Here is a 21,526-nt window from a genome sequence, read left to right as displayed (position 1 = left end):
AGTTCACCCCAAAATCAAAAATTAATTTATCAATTAAGATTGTTTTGGCGTGAGTTGCTGAGTGTTGGAGATGTCTGTCTTCTCTCTAATATAATGGAACTACATGGCACTCAGCTTGTCAAAAATCTACATTTGAAAAACTCAACAGCAATGTCTCTTTCAAAAAAAATGATGATCCAATTACGTAAGTACCAAAACTACACGAGCCAACTGTGTCACGAAGGAAGCGTGCATCTGCTCATTATATTCAAGAAAAGGCCGACACCTCTACGCCCGATATCTCCAACACCTGGAACCAAAACAATATTTCATTATTAGCGCTACAAGTAAGAAGAAAAACATGTATTTTAGATGTTGGGCTTATCTGTCCCTTTTTTAAGTGAAGTAGGTGAGTACACCTCAAGTGTAAACAGGGAACTAGCTTGCTTATGGTTTGGGGCTTGAAACATACTGTACATTAATGCATAGTGAGGGCACATTAAAACCATGCAGCAGAGATGTTGGTTCCATTCTCCCAACTACAAATGATGCATCTTTTTAAAAATGACTATTCTTCACCAAATTGGCCCCTTCCCCCGCCACTTTCCCCTCTTCACCCACCCCCACTCTCATCCCCACAACCTGTTCTTCTGGCCACGATGCCCCCCCAGCTGTCTGACTCTGGGTTTTCTGGATTTCTCCTGACGTTGATCAAACCCCAGTGAACAATACTGGACAAGTCACTCCATCCAGACTAGCCTTTTGCCTTTTTTTTTTTTTTTTACTACCTTGTTCTTAGTTTTCCATTTTGTTGCGCTTGCATCCTGTGCACTCTTGATCTGCTAGACAAGTCGGGCATGACGGAGTCAACACTAATGTGTTGATGGCATTTTATTTTTCGCAGACAAAAAAAGTATTCTTAAAGTCACAGGAGATTGACAATGTCCTTACAGGAAATAACTATTATTATACTGTAGATTGATTAATATTTTGATGGTATGTTACGAAACCTTCACTACCTGTTGAACCACATCAGACGGCAGGTTTGGGGACATCAACAGGATCAGACGGCAGATTTTCAGTGCACAGCAATGCAACATAGTTTTCCTGCTCCATCGCTTCTTACTTTTTGCGTGTGTTTTTTTTTTTTTTATCTAACATGTCTTAAGAATCTTGTGTGTTCTTTTTCTTTATTGAGCGTAAGTTTAGCCTTTCAAATTTCAGTGTAAAAAAATCAATTCTATTCAAATGTCTGCTGCTTCTGAATGTATAAGACGTCAGAAATGGCAAGTAACAGTAGCCTGCCATGTTCTAAATGACATTTTGACTCCTCACTTTCATGGCGTAGATTGTGATGTTCATCGTATGAGGAAGTACAAACCTGAGCACTACTTTGAGTGGCTTGAAACCAAATGATTTAAATACTTTTTAGTGATTTATTTGCCTGTAAAATCCTTTGTCAGACAGCTCTCACAGATTATCAACATTTCAGTAGCTTGAATAGATGTGTTTAAAGTCACATCAGAGCCGTTAATGGGAGAGAAAACGAGGGCAGGGAATCCTTCCATTGAGATTTGTCTCGATGCACTACACACTTCATCCAGCCAGCTTTACCATGATCCTCTGCTGCATGCGTTCCTCAGACCCATAATTTGCATGTGTCCTTTTTCATTGTTTTGTTTTATGACTCTTACAAATCTTTTGTGTGGTTGTTTTGTTTTTCATGCCCATCTTTGTTTTATTTGTTTGTTCCCTGTCTTTGGTTGGATGCATTTCCTGTGTGTGTGTGTTGTCACTTCCTGTCCAGTGCTGGAGTTTGAGCTACGGAAAGCAAAGGAGACCATTCAGGCTCTGCGCGCCAACTTGACTCAGGCAGCAGGTGTGGCGTACTTTTAACTTCTTCTCCACCTGAACCCTCTTTTGTTACAGCTTTCTCTCTTTTTTTTCTAAGAGTATTCATCTTGATGAATAACACTCAGCATCCTTTCAAACTCATCTAAAATCTTCTCAATTTCTCAGAGAGCGAAGTGCCCTCTCAGGAGAGAAAAGACTTCAAGTCAAGTGCTGAAATTCAGGTGGGGAATCTTTAAGTGTTGAGAGTGAAAAGATTTGTGAATTCTTCTCCATTTTTCAAATGAATCAAGGGAATAAATGTGTTCCTTTAAACCCCTGTGATGATGTTACTGCCTTGTGTGAATCATTACACGGCTTCTCTTTCCTCTCTACCTCAGGAGCCGATACGTTCGCTGGAGAAAAGAGCCTTAAACTTCCTCGTGAATGAATATTTATTAAAAAATGAGTACAAACTCTCTTCCATCACCTTCTCTGATGAAAATGATGATCAGGTAAAAACCTTTATGGCTGTTGTATGTTTTAAAAACAGAATAATAAATGTCATTTTTTGATATATCATTTATTTCTGCCTGCTTCTTAATACAAAGTCTTCTTATTGCGATGGTAAAATATGAGGTATTAGACTTGTGAGCATGAGGGCACTGGTCTAACGGATGTGGTCGGGTCATGTGACCATAAATAAATTCAACAACTCGGATCAGCTGTCTGAGCCTTCATGGTGTTCTGCTTCATCTACGCACAGGACACTCCCAGTTCTTTAATTATTTGTTTTTTTAACGTTTATTTCCAGGACTTTGAGTTGTGGGATGATGTTGGCCTCAACATCCCAAAACCCCCCGACCTGTTACAGCTCTACAGGAACTGTGGTGCCCCCCTTCCTTCTCCCCGGGACACGGTTGATGTGTCGGTCGGGGTGGAATTTAGCGATCTTCCAGGAAACTGCATCGCCCAAGATCCCCCAAAGAAGCCTGACCTCTCACATCAGGTGTGTGTGTGTGTGTGTGTGTGTGTGTGTGTGTGTGTGTGTGTGTGTGTGTGTGTGTGTGTGTGTGTGTGTGTGTGTGTGTGTGTGTGTGTGTGTGTGTGTGTGTGTGTGTGTGTGTGTGTGTGTGTGTGTGTGTGTGTGTGTGTGTGTGTGTGTGTGTGGGTGGGTGGGTGGGTGTGTGGGTGGGTGGGTGTAATTCATCAGAGAAATGTTGCTACTACACTGAAAGAAACATAACTGCCTCTACATTCTCAATGTTTCAGTAAAAGGTTGTGGAGCTTAATGAAAAGTGGCTGTTATATAAGATATCATGAAGAGTTGGGAGATGATTAAGTGTCTGCATCTTTTTGTCCGTCTATAGCAACAGACAGAAGTCGTCCAAGAGTTGGAATACCAGATAAGCCTCCTGAACAACGAGAAGCAGAGCCTCGCTGAGCAGATTAAGAAACTGCAGAGGTGTGTGTCCTGGTGCATGTTTGTGTAATATACAGGTGAATCAGCCAGTGAGACCGGCTGAGACACTGCAGTTGTGCTGTTTGTCTTATTAATAATGTGTTCTGATGCTCTTTTCATAGCAGTTATATGCCATTGCAACAAAAACAGTTACCACTATGGGAACAATTATAAGCATCCATGAAAGTCTAGGAATGTTTTGTAACAAGTTTACAACATTATAACCCCAACTGTGAAGAAAACAGGCCACAAGGTAGTGACAGCGTGGAACATTTACCACTGCTTCTGGATTTAAGATTAGTTTTTGTTTGATTGACTGACTGCAGGAAACACTACATGCTTCTTATTAGTGAAGAAGTCAGTGTCCTTCTATGTCTGGTTTCTCCTCCCTCACAGTGAGATTCATACACTGAAGAGGACTATCTCCTCCCCACTGGACCTGGGCTCCCAGAAAGCATCTCACCCCCCCTCCTCCACGTTCTCCACTGACCCTCTCTCTGCGGTATGTGGTCAATTTGAGCATGTAATGCACAAACTTATGTCCTGCAATAAATAAAAAAGATATATTTATCGGTGTAGTTTGACCGAGGCACAGATATTTGACCACTGTATTCTAACTTATTCTCATTTCACCCTCAGCCTCCTACAGATAACGGCGAGTATCTGGACATCCGGGGGGATTCAGAGCCTGACACTAAACCCGAGTCCCCCTCGACTCAGAACATATCACAGCCTCATCCACAGTCCCACGGCAAACTTAAGAGTCGACCTCCTGTCCAGTTTGATCAACCGAACAGGTGAGTTCTGAAATTCTGTTTATACTTCCTGTAAAGACGAATGTATGTGTTGTTCTTCCTGTTGCAGCCACACAACACATCTCAGTGTCGTTCTTACATGAAACCACTAGATGGAGGTAGCGCTCAGCCTATGCAGCCACAACAGACAACTTACTTAATATATTCCAGTCCATCAATGTTTCCATGAGTTTGTCCCAAATCTGGTCAACCTGATAAATATCTGAATAGGAAAATAAATTAATAACACTTTAAACTCATCACAGGGGTCTTTTCAAATCAAGGGTTTTTTAAGTTTTTCAAATAAAAGTCACAAACATTCATTTAGATTAAGATGTTTTTTTAGGATGTGAAGGGTTAATGTCACCAGAGCACTTAGCAGGTCCTGGTGGGAATTTAACTTTTCCCTTTTGGTCATGTATAAACATTTCTTACCGCTATCCCACCCAAGCTGTAGTATATTTAGTCATCCGACATCTAGTGGATCATCGCTCGATGCAATACTGTGATTCCTACATGCATATATGTTCTCGTATATTTCCCTTTGATCAGATTCATGTATATTTTCAAAGAAATAGTGGTAAAATAGAACAAATCCCAGTGCTGCTGTATTGTCTTGTAGCCAAACTCCATCTATCTGTAGATGAAGCATGTTATTCCATTAAAATATACAGCTGACATATGAGAGCGGCCCAGTCCTCTCCTCAATCATTGAGTGGTCTCCAGAGTCTTTGTGGACGACACAGATTAAGTGGTATGTGGTGACTGTTCCTTTTGGTCTCTTGTTGTTTGTGGTGTCGCAGGAAGTTATCCCCGGCCTTCCAGCAAGCCCTGCTGTCCTTCTGCAGAATGTGCTCCGACAGTCGCCTGGGAGCAGAGGTCAGCACATTGTTCCTGTACACTAACAAACACGACTGAATAAAATGCAGTACATAATGTCCCTCCTTTTCTCCCCCAGGTGTCCCGTATAGCAGACAGTGAGGAGAGTGTGATGCTAATGCTGGGCCGCTGCCTCCCTCACATCGTCCCCAACGTCCTTCTTGCTAAACGAGAGGTAACCACACTCCTGCTGCTCCTCTCCTCCTCCTCCCTGCACCACCGTCATTATTGTCACCATCACAGGCGTCTGCTCGCAGGATCACATAGATGCACACAGAGCAGCAGGGCTAAGCAAGGTGAACATCGAGGGAAAGTTGCAGAGAACACGGTCATCTTTAGCTTGCAAATCCCCAAGTAGATGGGCAGCGGACCAACTGCTGAAGGGGTTAAACATGATGATACAGATGTTTTTCTGTTGGCGATTAGCCTATTGTGAGAAAGAACAACACCCTCTTCCTGGTTTGTGCCACAAGGTATTCCCAAAATCCAACTAACTTGCAATGTAGAGTTACGCACCGTGTAGAGGCTTGCACTGTTCTTGGGAGCGGTCTAGTGATTGTTACTAAAGTCTCTAACCTAATGTACTAATGCTGCACTTAGCACCTTTGTCCGTGTTACTCCCAGATGTGACTGTGTCTTCTGCCTGCAAGCTGTATGAATAAAAAGCTCATTTGTAACCTGCAGGTACCCAGCTGACTTGTGTCTATCTATTGATTGTGAATTCCACCTTCTTCTATGATGGCGTTTGTTTTCACCAGTGTCGTCATCACTTCGCTCTCCTCTGCTGTTTTTGTCCCCCACACTCACGTTTGCTGTCGTGTTGCCTTCACTGGTTTTTATTTTTACTCTTCTCTTTTCGTCTCACTCATTCTCTCACTCTCATGCATGCCTCTCTTCTAGAGAATGGTTGCACATCTTTGCCAGGTGAGTCTGTCACGCACTCATCTGCATGTTTGTCACATGACCTGTGGACCTAACGTCTGTAACTAATGTCCAGCTCCTGTCGGCTACAACTGCTGCCACATTAATGTCTGACTTGCCAGAATTTATTCTTTGTTTTTTTTATTTAGCAGTAGCGCCGACATTTCTGTAAAGTGCTGTCGTTATGCTATCTTGCATTGTCATAAGAGTAAAAATTCCATGCACAAATGGCTGAAGGTATGCAGTTTTAGCCTTTGCAGCAGGTGGGTCGTGAACTGTATGTCTCTTAAACCCAGTGTATCTTTATTCTGTCCTTTCCTGATTGGTTCCCTGCGCGATTTATTTGCTGAAACTCTTTAAGTGGCTTTTGAGATTCTGGAGTGATTTTAATTAATCTCCTAACATTTTCTAGCAACACATTTAAAAGGAGTTTTATGCAAAGAAAAGTGTTTTTTTCTTTTTATTCCATGATATGAGGTCGTGCAGTGATTCCAGGTAACTAAATATAAACCAGCTTTCTCCCCATTACTTTTGGAACGCGTTTGCTTTTGTTATCACGATTTGAATGTTGATTCCTTCTGAGGAGAGATTTGAAAATAGATTTGGTATTAACAAGCTGTTGCTCCTTGCAAGCTACAATTCAGACACCTGCACAGGTGTTCTATCTTCATAACTGCTTGCATGCAATTTATTTTGTGTGTGTGTGTGTAAACAAATACTATGCTCTTGAATTGTGTGTGTTTTTGAAGAAGGTAAGTCTTGTTGGAGTAGTTTCCAGGAGGGTTTGCTTTGCATATCTAAATTGTTCTGTTGTTTCAGTTGACCTCTGACCGTTATGGAGAACTCAATCTCTTCGCAAAATCAAGATAAACTAAAAAAAACTCTGCCAGGTGTGTCTCCCTCTCTCCTCCCGACTCTCTTACAGTCGAGATGGCAGCTAAGATTACACATTTTAATTTTATTAATCTGGTATTGTGCCTGACTTTAGTGCGTCGTAACATATCGGGTAAATTAGCAGATGCTCCGGTTCAAAATGAGACCAAATCTTTCTGTGGATGTCAGTTTTTGAGCAACAACAAAGGCCAAAATGTTTCCTCCAACAGACTAAGTAAGGCTTGTTTGTAGCCGAGCCAATCGCAGGAAATGCTTTTTGCTCACTGAAGCAGTTGTTGATCACTTGAGGCTCCTACTGGCCCTTTAAGAGGAGTGGGGAGTCAGCACTCAATGATATAAAACAGTCAATAAAATAGGTCTTTCAAAAATTGTGAATCACCACAACCACAAGATATGGTCATAAATGTGCTGAAAAAAATATATGAGTCAGATAGATCCAGTAGTATTAGCCAATAATCTACCAATAACATCCCTGGTGGGAGAGGACGACGAAGATTAAAACATTTAGGCTTCTGGCTCTGAGTGGACTTTGTACTATATCCGTTAAATTCAGCAGCCATGACATTACACACACACACACACACACACACACACACACACACACACACAGCTGCTCACACTTCCATCTTGCAACTTGAAGCTTTCTTACCACCACAAGCCTGGAGACACACCTTTGTCAGAATATGACACCCACTTAAGAACAAAAGGTGTTTGAGTTGAAACGGTGGAATGATGCATTGAAACTCTGCCTGCCACCTGGCTGTAATATCAGACACTGTAAATCATTAAGCTTTATGTTTTTCTTTAATATACTGTCCTGTACAGCAACATAATGCAAAGTGCTTGTTTTTTCCTTTTGGTGAAAAAGGCTTGATTTGAGGTCATTTGCTACAACACAATGTTCTCAACCCTATTTAATAAACGGTAAAGTAAATAAGTAGAATCTCTATGTAAATCTTCAGTAAATGCTGCAACGAACGACTTCCTTTTTCTACCGGCCACATTAACTGTGAACGCCTGGCAAGATAAAGAACGTTGACAGTTTTATCAGGGCTGTTACGGGACAAAAGATTTAAGAGTTAAGTTAGAACGCTTTTACATTCTGCTCAGTGTTTGTACTCCTGCTCTCGTCTGTCTGATAATGCAGCAGAGAGTCCGTATGGATTAAAAACTAAAGGCACCGAGACTAGAAGAATGTGAAGCAAGTCACAATAAAATCATAATGCGTAGAATATTGTAAGGCATCGTGATGCTGCATTGTATAGACATCTCTTGTGCTACAAGTGAATATATATATATATATATATATATATATATATATATATATATATATATATATATATATATATATATATATATATATATATATATTTATTTATTTATTTATTTATTTATTTATTTATTTATTTCTGGGATTCTCCTGTGTTCTTATTTACTATTGATGGTAATCCCAGCATTTACGCACTTTGTGAATCTGTGCTTGTTATAGTAAAGTGGAATGTGAAAGTGCGACACATGAATGCCGGCGCTTGCACACAGTGGTCCTTTGAAGTAGAGCATCAGGCCCCCCCACCCACCCCCCGGCCTCTGGGTGCTGGCGTCGTGCTGTCCACGCTACCTGCCCACAATGTTTATCCAGGACTGGTCAGATGTTGAACTGAAGGAGTCTTCACATCAGAAGCTCAGGAGTTCACACAGAAATAGAACAGGGCTGGCGTGGGGTTCTGGCTTTTTACAGATGTGTGCTGAATTGCTTTATTTGTTTTATCAGGACGAAGCTGTTGAGTCTCCGAAAATGTCTCTCGTGAAGATTTATGGTGTTCTCAAAGACGGGGCAGAACATTATTGAACGTGACAGTTAAATTGTCCTGAATGGAGATATTTTGAAGATTTTTGCCGCATTTTGACGCTTGAACTGATTTTCACCCATATTGATGTAACCACCTAAAATGACCATCTGATACTTAAATGCCATATTTTAACTTTTTAAAAGATAGCCAACATGGCACTGACTTCAGAGGGCTGGTCCAGCCCTGAGCGAGTGACTCATCACAGCCTCTCTTTACCCAAGTGTCTCTGACAGGTCCATCTGTCCGTCCAGCGTTGGGGTTTTGCTCGTTCTTCCAGCATTTGGCAGGAAACTGATACCTTCCTGGAAAAAAAAACAGAGTTTGTTTGAAAAAAACATATTTTTAACTCTGTATGCACTCTCTAATTTGGGTGTGTGTGTGTGTGGCGGGAATTTAGGGCTGACCACAATTTGGCCATAGAGGCCCTGTATCAAGGGCAGCTGAGCTCCCTCTGGCTGGATGGTCCATAAACTCTGTCTGAACTCTGGGATAGAGTAGGAGATGTGTGTGTGTGTGTGTGTTGGAGGTAAGCATGTTTTCACTGGAGTTGACGGACTCCTGTTGACCCTCTGTGGTTCTTCCTCCCCATAAACACCTTCTCCCCCTTTCCTCCTGCCCGACCTCCATAGACCTCCAGGCCTGCTTGACTGCTGCCGACCATCCTTTCCCTGTGTGTTTCAAACCTCACTCTCATTTTTGCAAAGTAATCTGAACTCATGCCACATCTCTCTCTCTCTGTTTCTCTCTCATCGCGTCTCCTTCAGGAGTTGATCCCGCTCATCTTATGTACCGCCTGCCTTCACCCAGAGCCTAAAGAGAGAGACCAGCTCCTCCACATCCTCTTTAACCTAATCAAGAGACCAGATGATGAGCAGAGGTGAGAATGTGTAGACAGAACACCATGCATTATTTATTATGCAGGTTCCTCAACCCCTGTTGATACTGTTGTTTAGCCCTGAGACAGGGAGACAAACTATGAGTGTATTGTGCAGTGTGTTCTCACATGTTTCTGTGTGTGTGTGTGTGTGTGTGTGTCCAAAGACAAATGATCTTGACGGGGTGTGTTGCGTTTGCGAGGCACGTGGGTCCCACGCGTGTCGAGGCTGAGCTACTTCCTCAGTGCTGGGAGCAGGTACAGCGCGAACCCTGCATGTGGTCTTTGTAATCGAATATGCTGTCACTGGTTTCCTGCAATGTTATTACAGCGAGGGCTTCACTTACACTTACTCTCTTCTATTTCAGTAAAAAAAATTATATTGAAAATGGCTTTTTGTTGTTGTTTCCACTTCCTCGTACGTATCTAGGTTTGGCAAAACAAAAGGAAAATACTTCTGTTTTGCAAGAAATGCTCAAAGTTCTAATGCAAAACAATTTAATCTATTAAATATGCAATCTATTAGAAACAAAGCTCCATGGTGTCCCTGACTTATATGTGATAGCAGTCTTGTTTTTATTGCCACCTGTGCCACCTCATTTAACACATTTATGGCAACAACAGCTGTCAGAAGTTTGAAGGCTGGGAATCTGCTTAGAAAGAGCAATAGTGTTTTCCACACGGTCAGCATGTTGATGATACTCTAGTTGTTTCCATTCCTCTGTGGCTGCCCTCCAGTCTACTTCTCCCCTGCTCTGTTTCTAACAGTTCTTTCCTCTTCTGCAGATAAATCACAAATATCCAGAGAGGAGATTGTTGGTGGCAGAGTCCTGTGGAGCCTTAGCACCATACCTGCCTGTACGGACATATTATGTGCACATCATTACAAAGGGATTTTACATGAATTCAAACACGTGAAATATGAATGAATTCTCCGTGTCTGCAGAAGGAGATCCGCAGCTCCTTGGTGTTGTCCATGCTGCAGCAGATGCTCGCTGAGGATAAGGCTGACATGGTCAGAGAGGCTGTGGTGAAGAGTCTGGGTATCATCATGGGTTACATCGATGACTCTGACAAGTACTCCCAGGTAAGTGTTTCAGAACTCAACATGAAGTGCTTTCATAAGCAGAGTTTCAGCAGCTGGTGTGTGTCTTCCAGGGCTTTGAGCTGATGCTGCTGTCACTTGGGGACCCATCAGAGCGGGTGGTCGGTGCGGTCCACCAGGTCTTTATTCCTGCCTTTGCTGCCTGGACCACAGAGCTGGGCACCCTGCAGACTGCACTCATCCCCTCTCTGTTAGCACGTATAGAGAAACTACTTATGGTAAGTGCATCTGTGTGCGTGTGACTTCCAAAAGAGTATTTCTCACCTTCTCCTGATAGTAAAAAAATAAGTTGTTGAGCTAAAGACATCCATTATTGTTAATGTAGATAAACATTGTAAGGAAAACTATCCAATACTACAGTTTTGTGCCTTTTGAATATGTGTATAGTCGACCCTTGATGGTACACACACACGTATCTGTACACACAAACTCACTTTTGCTTTCTTTATTTCTCCTTTTCCCTTCTGTACCTCCCTCCTTCTGTAGCAAGGAGACCATGGTCTGGATGAACACAAGCTGCACGTGTTCCTGACGGCTCTGCAGTCTCTCATCCCTCCTCTGTTTGCTGTGGTTCTGCAGAACGCACCCTTCACCAGCAGAGCCAAACTCAATGGAGACATCCCTACAATAGAGGGTACGACATCTACACACACAGGTCACATGTAGAAGTAGCACATTTCCTGAGTTTCCACTCTCATCCCATGTCTTTGTTTCCTGCAGTGACCCGGTTCCCCCGACCAGCTTCTCCCCTCCAGGATGTGGCGACCATCATCGGCAGCAGGGAGATGCTGAGTGCCCTGCTGCTCCTCTACGACTATCAGCTGGAGCATGAGGGCACCACCGGCTGGGACAGCCTGCTCTGGGTGGTCAACCAGCTGTAAGAAATACACACACACACACACACACACACACACACATTTTGCTTAGTCCTCATCCCCATCTACATGTATTTTAAATGTTGGTGAAACTGATGAGTTATATTTATTTAACGTTTTTTTATTTAATCTGATGAGTCATTTATTTACGTTAAGGATTTAGTTTGAAGATTTTTTTAAATGTTAAGCTGTTGATGTCATCAAATATCTGTAAAACCTCAATAGAAGCTTTGTAAAAAAAGATGCATTTGGTACATCGGGTACAATCTTACACACACACACTGATTTCCACCTGTCCGCTCTGTCTCCAGCCTTCCGCAGCTAATAGAGATCGTGGGTCGTATCAATGTGACATCATCGACATGCGTACACGAGTTCTCGCGCTTCTTCTGGAGGTTGTGTCGAACCTTCGGCAAGATTTTTACCAACACTAAGGTAAAAACATGTCACTGAACAACTAATTAAACATGTGATGTCATGTAGTCCACTTTACCCAAAACAAAGAAATCCCAATAACAAAACAGTAATAATAATAATAAAGATGTACAATGAAGACCATAAGATACAATTGAAGGTCAGTGAGTGCAGAGCTGAGCAGCTTCTACATACTTTGTAAGTTGGTTTTGAAAGTGCTGAGAGAGTTGCAGCTCCTCACATCGCCAGGCAGGGCGTTCCACTCATTTGTGGCTTTTACAGATAAAGCTGATTGCTCAAATGCAGTGCAGCGAAATAGTACAGTAAGGTTTTGAAGTGTTCATCATGTAGGGAGAGTTTGTAACACTGACCGTGTAACGATGAGGGATCGCAGGCTGTACACAGTAACAGAAGTAATCACAGTAAAAGGTATTTATAAATGTAATGATGACTCTTTGTTTACCCTCGTGACCTTTTTTAAGGTTAAACCACAGTTCCAAGAGATCCTCCGACTATCAGAAGAGAATGTTGGTGAGTGCAGATTAAACGTACACACACACACACACACACACACACACACACACACACACACACACACACACACTTGTTGTAAGAACTTCACAGCTCTCCAGAGAATGTCAGTAGGTGGAGTTGAGGTGCAGACGCTGTTGATGTAAACAAGCTATTTGGAGACAGTTATGGGTGTTCCCCTCTGCTTTTTTTTTTATATTCCGCACATGTTTCTGTAGTTATTATAGGAGGTGCTTGGTGTTAGCTGCCTGCCAAGTGATTTAGCTTTGGTATTGTGGCCATTTATAAAATGTGTTTTGTACTGGGTCCCAGTCAGTGTTAAGGTCATTGTGACCTTAACACTTATAATTGTCTGTTTCAGTAGATTTTTGTGAAACCACAATGATGTAATGCTTTCTGTTGTAGACACTTTGTCACAGACAGTCATGCTACCAAACGCTTAGCAAAATATATTGGACTGTACTTCATCTCGTCGTGTCCTGTCATGTTGGTGTATTTTTGAATTTCCCTGAAAAACAGATGATGGTCATTTTCTTTTTACATATTTCACTCTGCTTTTATTCCTCTGTCAGATACTTCAGGAGGGAACGATATTCTCTGCAAAGCCACGGTGCCCATCTATGCCACTGGAGTGCTGACGTGTTATAATCAGGTAGATTAATAGCAGAAGCCAAATAGTAGCTTATGTCGTACCACGTGTCCTTCAAAATAAATCATTTCCTCTACGTTGTCGACGTGTTGAGCATTTCACCCCTATTCCTGTGTGTATATCAAAGTATGTAGAGTGTGAACCACACTACATTTTGGGTTATTGTTCCTTTTCACAAGGGAAAATCCACTCACACATCAAGCCGCCACATGTTTTTGTTTTGAATTTAGCTTCACAAAATGATGCAGCACTTGCGAAACACATGTCGACAGTACATGCTGTATTGTGATACTCCTTCAACTAAATGCGTCTGCTGTCCCAACTACTGATCTGTAGAAATGTGCACGTGTGTATTTATATTTATAGATGTTAATGTATTTGTTGCCTCCATGATGTAACCGATTTCTGTACAGGACGAGGATCGCAAGCTGCTGGTGGGTTTCCTGGAGGATGTTATGACCACCCTGTCTCTGTCCCATGCACCTCTCGACAGCCTGAAGGCCTCCTTTGTAGAGCTGGGGTGAGAGACACACACACACACACACAGCAGATTGAATAGGTTGCATTTGTACTTATTTTGCTTGTGTCTCTTTCTTTTCTTCATTACAAAAATATCTCCAGGTTTTAAAAGGATGACATTGACACACAACTTATCATGTATAGTCGAGCTGTGCTGCTGCTGTTGTGTGTGTGTGTGTGTGTGTGTGTGTGTGTGTGTGTGTGTGTGTGTGTGTGTGTGTGTGTGTGTGTGTGTGTGTGTGTGTGTGTGTGTGTGTGTGTGTGTGTGTGTGTGTGTGTGTGTGTGTGTGTGTGTGTGTGTGTGTGTGTGTGTGTAAAAAAAAAAAGTCTCTCACAGTTGTTGGTTGAAAGCTGCAACAATGTTAACCTGTGTTTATGTTACGCTCTTCAGTGCCAACCCAGTGTACCATGAATTGCTGCTCACTGTTTTGTGGTACGGGGTCGTCCACACCTCCGCACTGGTCCGGTGTACTGCAGCACGGATGTTTGAGGTAGAAAACAACTCACACACACACAGATATTGAAGTAATCCCAGATCGTTTACAAAAATACAAGTTAAAAATGTGTCGTTGTTGATGCAATGTTTCTTTTTTTACATTTTTAGCAAGCCATACAAGTAAATGAAGTTTATACCAATAGAATATAACAAGGCTGCACAATTATGGATAAAATGGTCATTAATTAATGAATTTGTTGCACACTGTGCTTACCTGTAATATCCTGTTAAAGTGTCTTGATTTTATGATACATTCTGTATTATTTAGCTAAACTATCAGTCATACACAATTGTGCAGTCGTACAATATAGATGCTGTGTTCATGTTTATTTATTTGCTGTACATGTGCTAGCTCTGCTTGCAATTGCTGCTGTTTAACATGCATTTTATATTTACTCTATCTTCTGAGTGTGAGTAAATTCTAATGTAGCTTATGAGCTCCCTGGTTCCAACTGTATGACTAGACCCTCGTAGAGTTAACATCCGACCTCTCGCTGTGCACGGGTCTCAGGACGGACTACATAAATATCTGCTGCGTGTCAGAGAAAAGCTGAAGTCAGCAACCTGAAAGTGTAGTCGGAAGAGTTCAAGGCCTGTTCCTTTTCACTGTTGTTGGAAAGTATAATTTAATCAGAAATGTTTTCTCGTGAATATTTCTTTGAACCTTTTCAGTACTGCAGGTCTTGTTGAAACATAATGCTACTATTATTTTTTCAAGGGAGACGACCGTTTCCCTGTTTTTGTCCTTGCCAGGGCCCCAAGGCAAAAGTCCTGGCCTAAACAACCGTAACAAACACCGTCCTGTGAGATCTGTGCACACTTTAGGTCAAATATTTGGAATGAGGATCTAGGTATAGCAGTAGCACGGGCCTATGTTGATCTAAACTGGGTGGAGGAGGAGTGGTAGGCTGTGTTCACTCGCCCTTTCCCAACACACCCCACTGTCACCATTCCATAGTGACTAGCTGTCCACCATTGACCATCAACTGTGGGTTGAAATGTGGTCCTCTACCACAGATTCCAGATCAGATTTGTTTCCCGTCAAACATTCGATCAATTAAAAGTGAAAAGAATGAAGAATGTGACCTGGAGTCTGTGGAAGGAGCCCACAGCTTCATGCTCACCATACTGTAAAAGTATTTGTGCAGTTTAGCTATGTTGGCTTTGCCATTCCTTCTGCATACATGCGTGTGCACGTGTGTGTGTTTGCGTGTGTGTGTATGATTGTGTGTGTATGTGTGTACACACATTTGCTTGATACATGCAGTGCCGTTCCGTGCCTTGCAGCTATGGTTCTTGTCATTGTATATCACTTTCTTTCTATCTTTTTTGTGTTTGTTTTTCTTTTTCCCCTCTCCTTTTTCTGTTTTGCTTCTTTCTATTATTTTTTGTTTTGTTTTGTTCTTATCTCTCTATCTATTGGCGGTGTTGCTCGCTCTTGTCCCAATGCCCCGCCCACCTCTGTGACATCACGGCTGGCTCTGTCCAATCCGATCAGCTGCTGGTGAAGGGGGTGAATGAGACGCTGGTAGCTCAGAGAGTGGTGCCGGCTCTCATCACACTGTCCTCCGACCCTGAAATGTAAGTGGAACAACAACAATAAACCGCGCCGCGTGTCTCTCCCCCCTTCTCTTTGCCGCTTGGGAACTATCACATTGAAACAAGTCTGTACCTGCCAGGAGCAAATCCAGCACAAAACTATTTCTCAAGACGTCATTTGATAAATAATTGATTCCATTTGATATCGGTTTGAGTCATTCACATTCTTCATGTTCTCCTTTTGAATGGCATGGTTTGTTGGAGTTGCTCCTGTGCAGGTTGAGGCTGGGCCATGGGGTGGTTCATCAGCATCACCACTGTTAACACCAACAGTCTGCATGTTCGCATCCTCAGTCTGCAACACTAACCCACGCCAGCGCTCGTCACCTCATCAGTCTGCAACACTAACCAGTTCACATTTGTGCCTGCATGCTGCAATAGCACTGTCCCAGCTTGCTCTTGTGACCCGCCCCCTCTTCCTCCCCGCCCTCCTCCATTTGAGCAGGGCCTCTCCTCCTGACCGATCCGTCAGCCAGTGGTTGGTTATCTTCACCCCGTCTTTCTCAGATTTATCCTGTCACTCTCTATTTTCCTCTCTTTCCTCATCATCATCCCTTCTACCTCCTATCTGTGCCTCTTTCCTTCACCTCTCTCCTCCCACCCGCTTTCTTTCCCTCCCTCCTCCTGTCCCTCTCTCCTCCCACCCTGCCTCTCCCTCTCTCTCATCCTGCTGTGTGGTGGGTTTGCAGTTGGTTCTCCGAGGCATGAGTGAAGCATTAGTAGATCGCCGTGCGGCTCCGGCCCTAATAACTCTGTGCAGTGGGCCTGAATTGTGAGTCAATCAACACAAGAAATCCTCTCTGTAAACATTGTCATGTTGTGGGCTGCATCCTCACAGTGTCTTCCTGGAGATGTGTCTCTTGAATGTGCACAATCATCATGCAATATCAGCTTCTTTCACCACGAAGATTCAGTGGAAGAGGAAGTTAGTCATTTGCCTCTTCCTTTATTCAATTACCCACTTAAGTGATTGACTAAACATTTAAAGTTGGATGAGTACTCTCCTAGTTTTACTAGTTTTCATTGCAGTATAAACATGCCATGTTTTAAAAAGTTATTCAGCAAAAGAACACTTTGTACTGCCAGTGCACATCCAGATGTTTGTGATTGGACAAGATAATGAAATTAGTGGCAGCACTGTTGGCATGCAGCCCCTTCTCATCTCATCATTCTCTGTATTGAAATTCACATGCTAATGTGTGCACACTTGACCCAACTTGATTCAACTTGTATTTATTTCAAATGTTTGGCATGAAAACCTTCACGTATCTCGTTGTGTCAGCAGAATATAAGTCTATAGAGATGGTTAAGTGTATCTGCGCCTACTGACAGTGGAATGATTATCTAACATCACCCTAACTGCACCTCATTAATCTTTGCTTATCAGATATTTTTATTATGAAATTATTTTGTATTTCTTATGACTGCTTTTGTGGGGGGAAAGAAATATATTTTTTTGTTTAGCTGTTAGCTCAAGAATGATGTGATGAGTATTTCTTATTGATCTATTCTAGTGTTTAATTCAGATCTGGTTCAAAGTATCATTAGCAACATTTAGCTTTAGTTTCATGTTGTTGTTTTGTATATCTTTAACGGGTCAGGGTGCACCAACCGATCTGTAGAATATAACTGCTCTATATAGATCGAGGGTAATCAGATTACCCATCGCTGCATCTGACGAGTCAAAAATAAAGTGACTTGATCAACAAAGCGGCGAGCTGTTAAACTGGCTCAGAGTAACCACCTCCGTCTTCCCTGTGGTTACTAACATGTCATTACTATGTAATCACTATATTTGGATAAAACCAAGAACATACCAACTACCAAGGTAGTCCTACATCTTTGTGTTTTTAGAATAAACTCTTTATGGGCACTTGATGTGTCATTGTCATAACAAATGTGCAAAAATAATTCCAGTTAATTTCACTCAAATCTGAAAATAGCCCCAAGAGTTTATTTCTGTGATCAAATGTTTATTTAGATCATTTTAAATATAAATGGTAGACCATCAAGCACATAGGGAACAGCACGCAGGGAGCAAGTCGGCAGGAAGGAAAGAAGACGAGAGGAAATAAAATAAAACAATAACTATGGATAAATGATTTCAGACTGCAAGAACAAAAACATATCAAACATGCACACAGTTAAACACATTAACACACAAGCACGTGGCCCACAGATGTAAATATAAAGGGTTAGCAGATCCTCATTAATGGGAACATTAAGAATACAGTGACACGCTGACTATGAAGGTCAAACCCTTGTGTTGCTCTCCTGCTTTAGCTCAGTGAGGATATCTACCATCCCCGCCTTTGGCACCATCATGGAGACCGTCACGCAGAAAGAGGTACGACACTCAGTGCTCACATGCCCAATATGCTGACTAAATCAAATGATTTAAATAAATTAACAAATCATTATAAAACATGTGTTAAGCATACTTCCTGTGTGTGTGTGTGTGTGTGTGTGTGTGTGTGTGTGTGTGTGTGTGTGTGTGTGTGTGTGTGTGTGTGTGTGTGTGTGTGTGTGTGTGTGTGTGTGTGTGTGTGTGTGTGTGTGTGTGTGTGTGTGTGTGTGTGTGTGTGTGTGTAGCTGCTAGAGCGTGTCAAAATGCAGCTGGCCTCATTCCTGGAAGACCCTCAGTACCAAGATCAGCACTCTTTGCACATGGAGATCATCAGGACGTTTGGAAGAGTAGGACCGAATGCGGAGCCACGCTTCAGAGACGAGTGTATGTGAAGGACACGCACACATTAATAACATCTCCAGGAGTGAATGTTTTCTCTGCCTCTCATGTGAACGACATGTTTTGTTTTTATTCCTGTAGTCGTGTTGCCACATCTTCATAAGCTGGCGCTGGCTAACAACAGTCAGACGGTGGAGAACAAGAGGATCGACATCGCCACGCAGCTGTTTGAGGCCTACAGCGCCCTGTCCTGCTGCTGTATCCTTCTATAGGTCGTACTGAATGGTCCACTGCGCCAATACACTGGTCAGCTTGGATTTACCTCCTTTAGTTTATAGTCCTAATACCAGCTCTAATCTGATGGAAGTTAATTAATGTTATGTGTTTTGACAAATAAACTGACGGGCAGGTGGGTTTTATTAGAATAAAGGGAGGTGTTAAAGGTGCCGTAAAACGAGCGTCAGAGCTAGAGGGAACGATGCTGTGCATGTACAATATTCATAGTGGCTTAAATATACAATTTGACTGTATTTCCAATCTTTGCTGAGCAAGAGTTTTTAAAGAGGAATTAAAGTCCTGTCCCAAATACATCGAGTTCAGTGATGGAAGCAAACAGCAGCCTGCGCTGTTCGTCCAAGTTTACTGGAGATATACTTGTGAAACTTCAGTCAAACGATGTGCAGTTTTCCAAGAGTTCAGGGTTAGCTGTCGTAGCAGTGAGTCAGTGAGAAGGCCGGTAGAATCACCGGCTGCACTGGTTAGATGTGCTCCTGGATGTAACTGTGCTACGTATCAGCGCGGCCCCTGCGCTTGAGTGTGCGGTTCAGTGTGTGTGTTGGCAGAGTTTGCCTGTCATTTGGCAGGAGGAGAAAGGGAAAATAAGCTGCCTCCATTTCTGGGGCTAGAGGTAATTACAGGGTTGGTTAAGCAAAGGAAAGGATGAGAGCGGGAGAACGAGCGTGAGAGGAGGAAAGGACTGAACTTCAACTCCAATTGTTGGTAACAGTTCCCAGTATAGGACTCACGTTTACATTACCTCTGCTCTGTCTCTTCACCCTTCTCTTAATATTTCTACTTTCTCACACTCCCCACCCTAACCCACACACACACACACACACACACACACACAGAGGAGAGCTGGTCTGAGGTGCATTCCTGTGGATCTTTGTCGAGCTGTGATTTCACAGTGCAGTAGTGTCCAGGAGGTATAGCCCTAAACCTCAGAGGCTTTACCTCCCACTGCACTTCTTTCTCATGTAATCAGTGAGCAAAGCTCTGAAATTGTACATTCCCATCTCTAAAAATATAGAAGTGTTCACTCTGAGTCCATACAGCTCCACCGGCTCTGACAGGTGGCAGAACATACAATCCTGGACAATGTACTATTGTGCTGGAAACTTAAGTTTGGTCAACTTTGGTGCCATATAGCAATATACTTATTTTAAGAATGTTTGTACAATCGAAGGAAAATATTTTTAAAACAATTTTCTTGAGTCAGTGACAGATGTTTTAAATATTTTTGATAGTAAACTCCACCCGTTCAGTTCTGCCTGGAAGCACTAATCTAAATAATATTGTGAGCTGCTGCACCATCATTTTAGTTTCCATTTCTATACATGTGGTGAGAAAAACAGGAACGTGTGGATAGATAAGTTATGACGTCTCCACTCCTAGATGAATACATAAGAGGGTTATTACTTCCTCTGCTTACAGTCTCCATGAGCAGTTTATCTTTGTTACCAGACACACTGGGAGACTCCTCCTGTAACGGAGCTAGCACAGAAGCAGCTTTGAGTCATTTGCCAAGGTTTTTAGTCTGTAGCGTTGCAACAAATGCACGATACATACACGAAACTTTACAGATGTGAGGTCAAAATGAAGGTCGAGTTTGAAGATGGGCGTGTGCCGAGCAAAGGGCGCCCCGAAGTAGAGGTGTGGGAAGTTTGGAAACTTGTCCCAGACGCCCTGATGTTGCGTCTGCTGTGATCCCGTCGCAAGAGGGTTTCTAGTTGAGCTATATATTTAGTTACAGTTTGAAATAGTTAATTTCTTAATGATTTTCTTTCCCTGTAGTGATACCTACAGGACACTCATTGATGAAACTGCAGGTGCTTTGGATCAACTGGTGTTTTAAACTGTACAAGGTTTTCATTCCAGTCCTTAACTTCCTGTGCAGTTATTTCTGAAGAGGTGATGGTCAACCACTTCCTGCCTGGCCTCAGGTGTCTCCGCGCTGACATGGAGCAACTCTCTCCTGAGCACGAGGTCAAGAGACACTCCTGGCACGCAGGGAAGGAGGGAGGGAGGGAGGATTTCATACACGTATTCAGACACTGAGTCTTTCACTCACGATGCATGTTTTTAGTATCTCGTCCTCACACACTGATGGGCCAGACAGTCTCCCTCTCTTCACCTCTTTCTCAGACACACTCATACACACACCTCTGACATTTCTTATTTGTGGCTCAGAATCTCATGCGATCTATTTCATGTGAGCATTTTCCCAAGGTGACTAATGATCAGCTGATTATTTTCCTCTGCACACATCCGCTGCGTCTGTAACGTCTGCGTACCAGAATCTGAGACGGGGAATATTTTCCAAACTGGGACTTTGATGCATTAAAACATACGAACACATTTAAGGTTTTTTTATTTTGTCACGTTGGGACAGAATTAGACACACACACACACACACACACACCACTTGTCTAGTCCCACTCCGGTAGTTAAAAGCTGTTTACAAGTATTGTATAGATGACATTGCAAAAATTGTCACAGAAGAACCGAAAAACAAGTCTGATCTAAAAGGTTTTGTCTCCTGTGTTTATGACTGGTGGGGGGGAGTTATAATCTCAAACAATATATGTATATATCTATATGCTTTAAGTCCCATTTAGAACATGGGGTAACACTTACATACACAGAATAATCTCTCCTCCCTGTCCTCTCAGGGCTTCTGTAAGATTCAGTTCTGCTTCACGAAGGTGTAGATAAGGTAACATTACAACTGTCGTATCCTCCACAGGGTATCCTGAGCTCCATGATAAAAGAGTGTGAAATCAAGGTGGAAAACAAAGGAATGGCCGACGCCCAAGGGTGAGAACAAACAAAGAAAAATGATTTGCTAAATGTTTTTTTTATTGCTTGAGAGGCAGTGACGGTTCTAAAG

At 42.5% G+C, this 21,526-nt stretch overlaps 1 protein-coding gene across 6 annotated transcripts in view; it reads left to right on the top strand.

Moving 5' to 3' along the window:
* relch (RAB11 binding and LisH domain, coiled-coil and HEAT repeat containing) overlaps window positions 1-21,526 on the top strand; it is a 32,077-nt gene that overhangs the window by 8,645 nt on the left and 1,906 nt on the right. Inside the window, exons 3-29 of one of the 6 annotated variants that reach the window (XM_029457297.1) lie at window positions 1,787-1,858; window positions 1,999-2,054; window positions 2,211-2,324; window positions 2,624-2,818; window positions 3,180-3,274; window positions 3,668-3,773; window positions 3,911-4,068; window positions 4,869-4,944; window positions 5,024-5,119; window positions 9,374-9,486; window positions 9,651-9,741; window positions 10,270-10,341; window positions 10,430-10,570; window positions 10,642-10,806; window positions 11,075-11,222; window positions 11,309-11,465; window positions 11,775-11,898; window positions 12,360-12,408; window positions 12,981-13,060; window positions 13,471-13,577; window positions 13,968-14,067; window positions 15,571-15,653; window positions 17,955-18,018; window positions 18,264-18,402; window positions 18,499-18,615; window positions 20,534-20,622; window positions 21,383-21,453. In XM_029457297.1, coding sequence (XP_029313157.1) covers window positions 1,787-1,858; window positions 1,999-2,054; window positions 2,211-2,324; window positions 2,624-2,818; window positions 3,180-3,274; window positions 3,668-3,773; window positions 3,911-4,068; window positions 4,869-4,944; window positions 5,024-5,119; window positions 9,374-9,486; window positions 9,651-9,741; window positions 10,270-10,341; window positions 10,430-10,570; window positions 10,642-10,806; window positions 11,075-11,222; window positions 11,309-11,465; window positions 11,775-11,898; window positions 12,360-12,408; window positions 12,981-13,060; window positions 13,471-13,577; window positions 13,968-14,067; window positions 15,571-15,653; window positions 17,955-18,018; window positions 18,264-18,402; window positions 18,499-18,615; window positions 20,534-20,622; window positions 21,383-21,453 — 2,878 coding nt within the window. Of the gene's footprint in view, window positions 1-1,786; window positions 1,859-1,998; window positions 2,055-2,210; window positions 2,325-2,623; window positions 2,819-3,179; window positions 3,275-3,667; window positions 3,774-3,910; window positions 4,069-4,868; window positions 4,945-5,023; window positions 5,120-5,212; window positions 5,418-5,900; window positions 6,756-9,373; window positions 9,487-9,650; window positions 9,742-10,269; window positions 10,342-10,429; window positions 10,571-10,641; window positions 10,807-11,074; window positions 11,223-11,308; window positions 11,466-11,774; window positions 11,899-12,359; window positions 12,409-12,980; window positions 13,061-13,470; window positions 13,578-13,967; window positions 14,068-15,570; window positions 15,654-16,360; window positions 16,444-17,954; window positions 18,019-18,263; window positions 18,403-18,498; window positions 18,616-20,533; window positions 20,623-21,382; window positions 21,454-21,526 lie in introns of those variants that run through there. The other 5 variants (XM_029457298.1, XM_029457299.1, XR_003834189.1 and 2 more) reach the window with 5 other exon arrangements.

This window comes from Cottoperca gobio, chromosome 20 (genome assembly GCF_900634415.1).
Source record: "Cottoperca gobio chromosome 20, fCotGob3.1, whole genome shotgun sequence".
In the NCBI taxonomy this organism is placed as follows: Eukaryota; Metazoa; Chordata; class Actinopteri; order Perciformes; family Bovichtidae; genus Cottoperca; species Cottoperca gobio.
The sequence above is the reverse complement of the archived record's forward strand: the minus strand, read 5'-3'. Positions and strand labels throughout refer to the sequence as shown.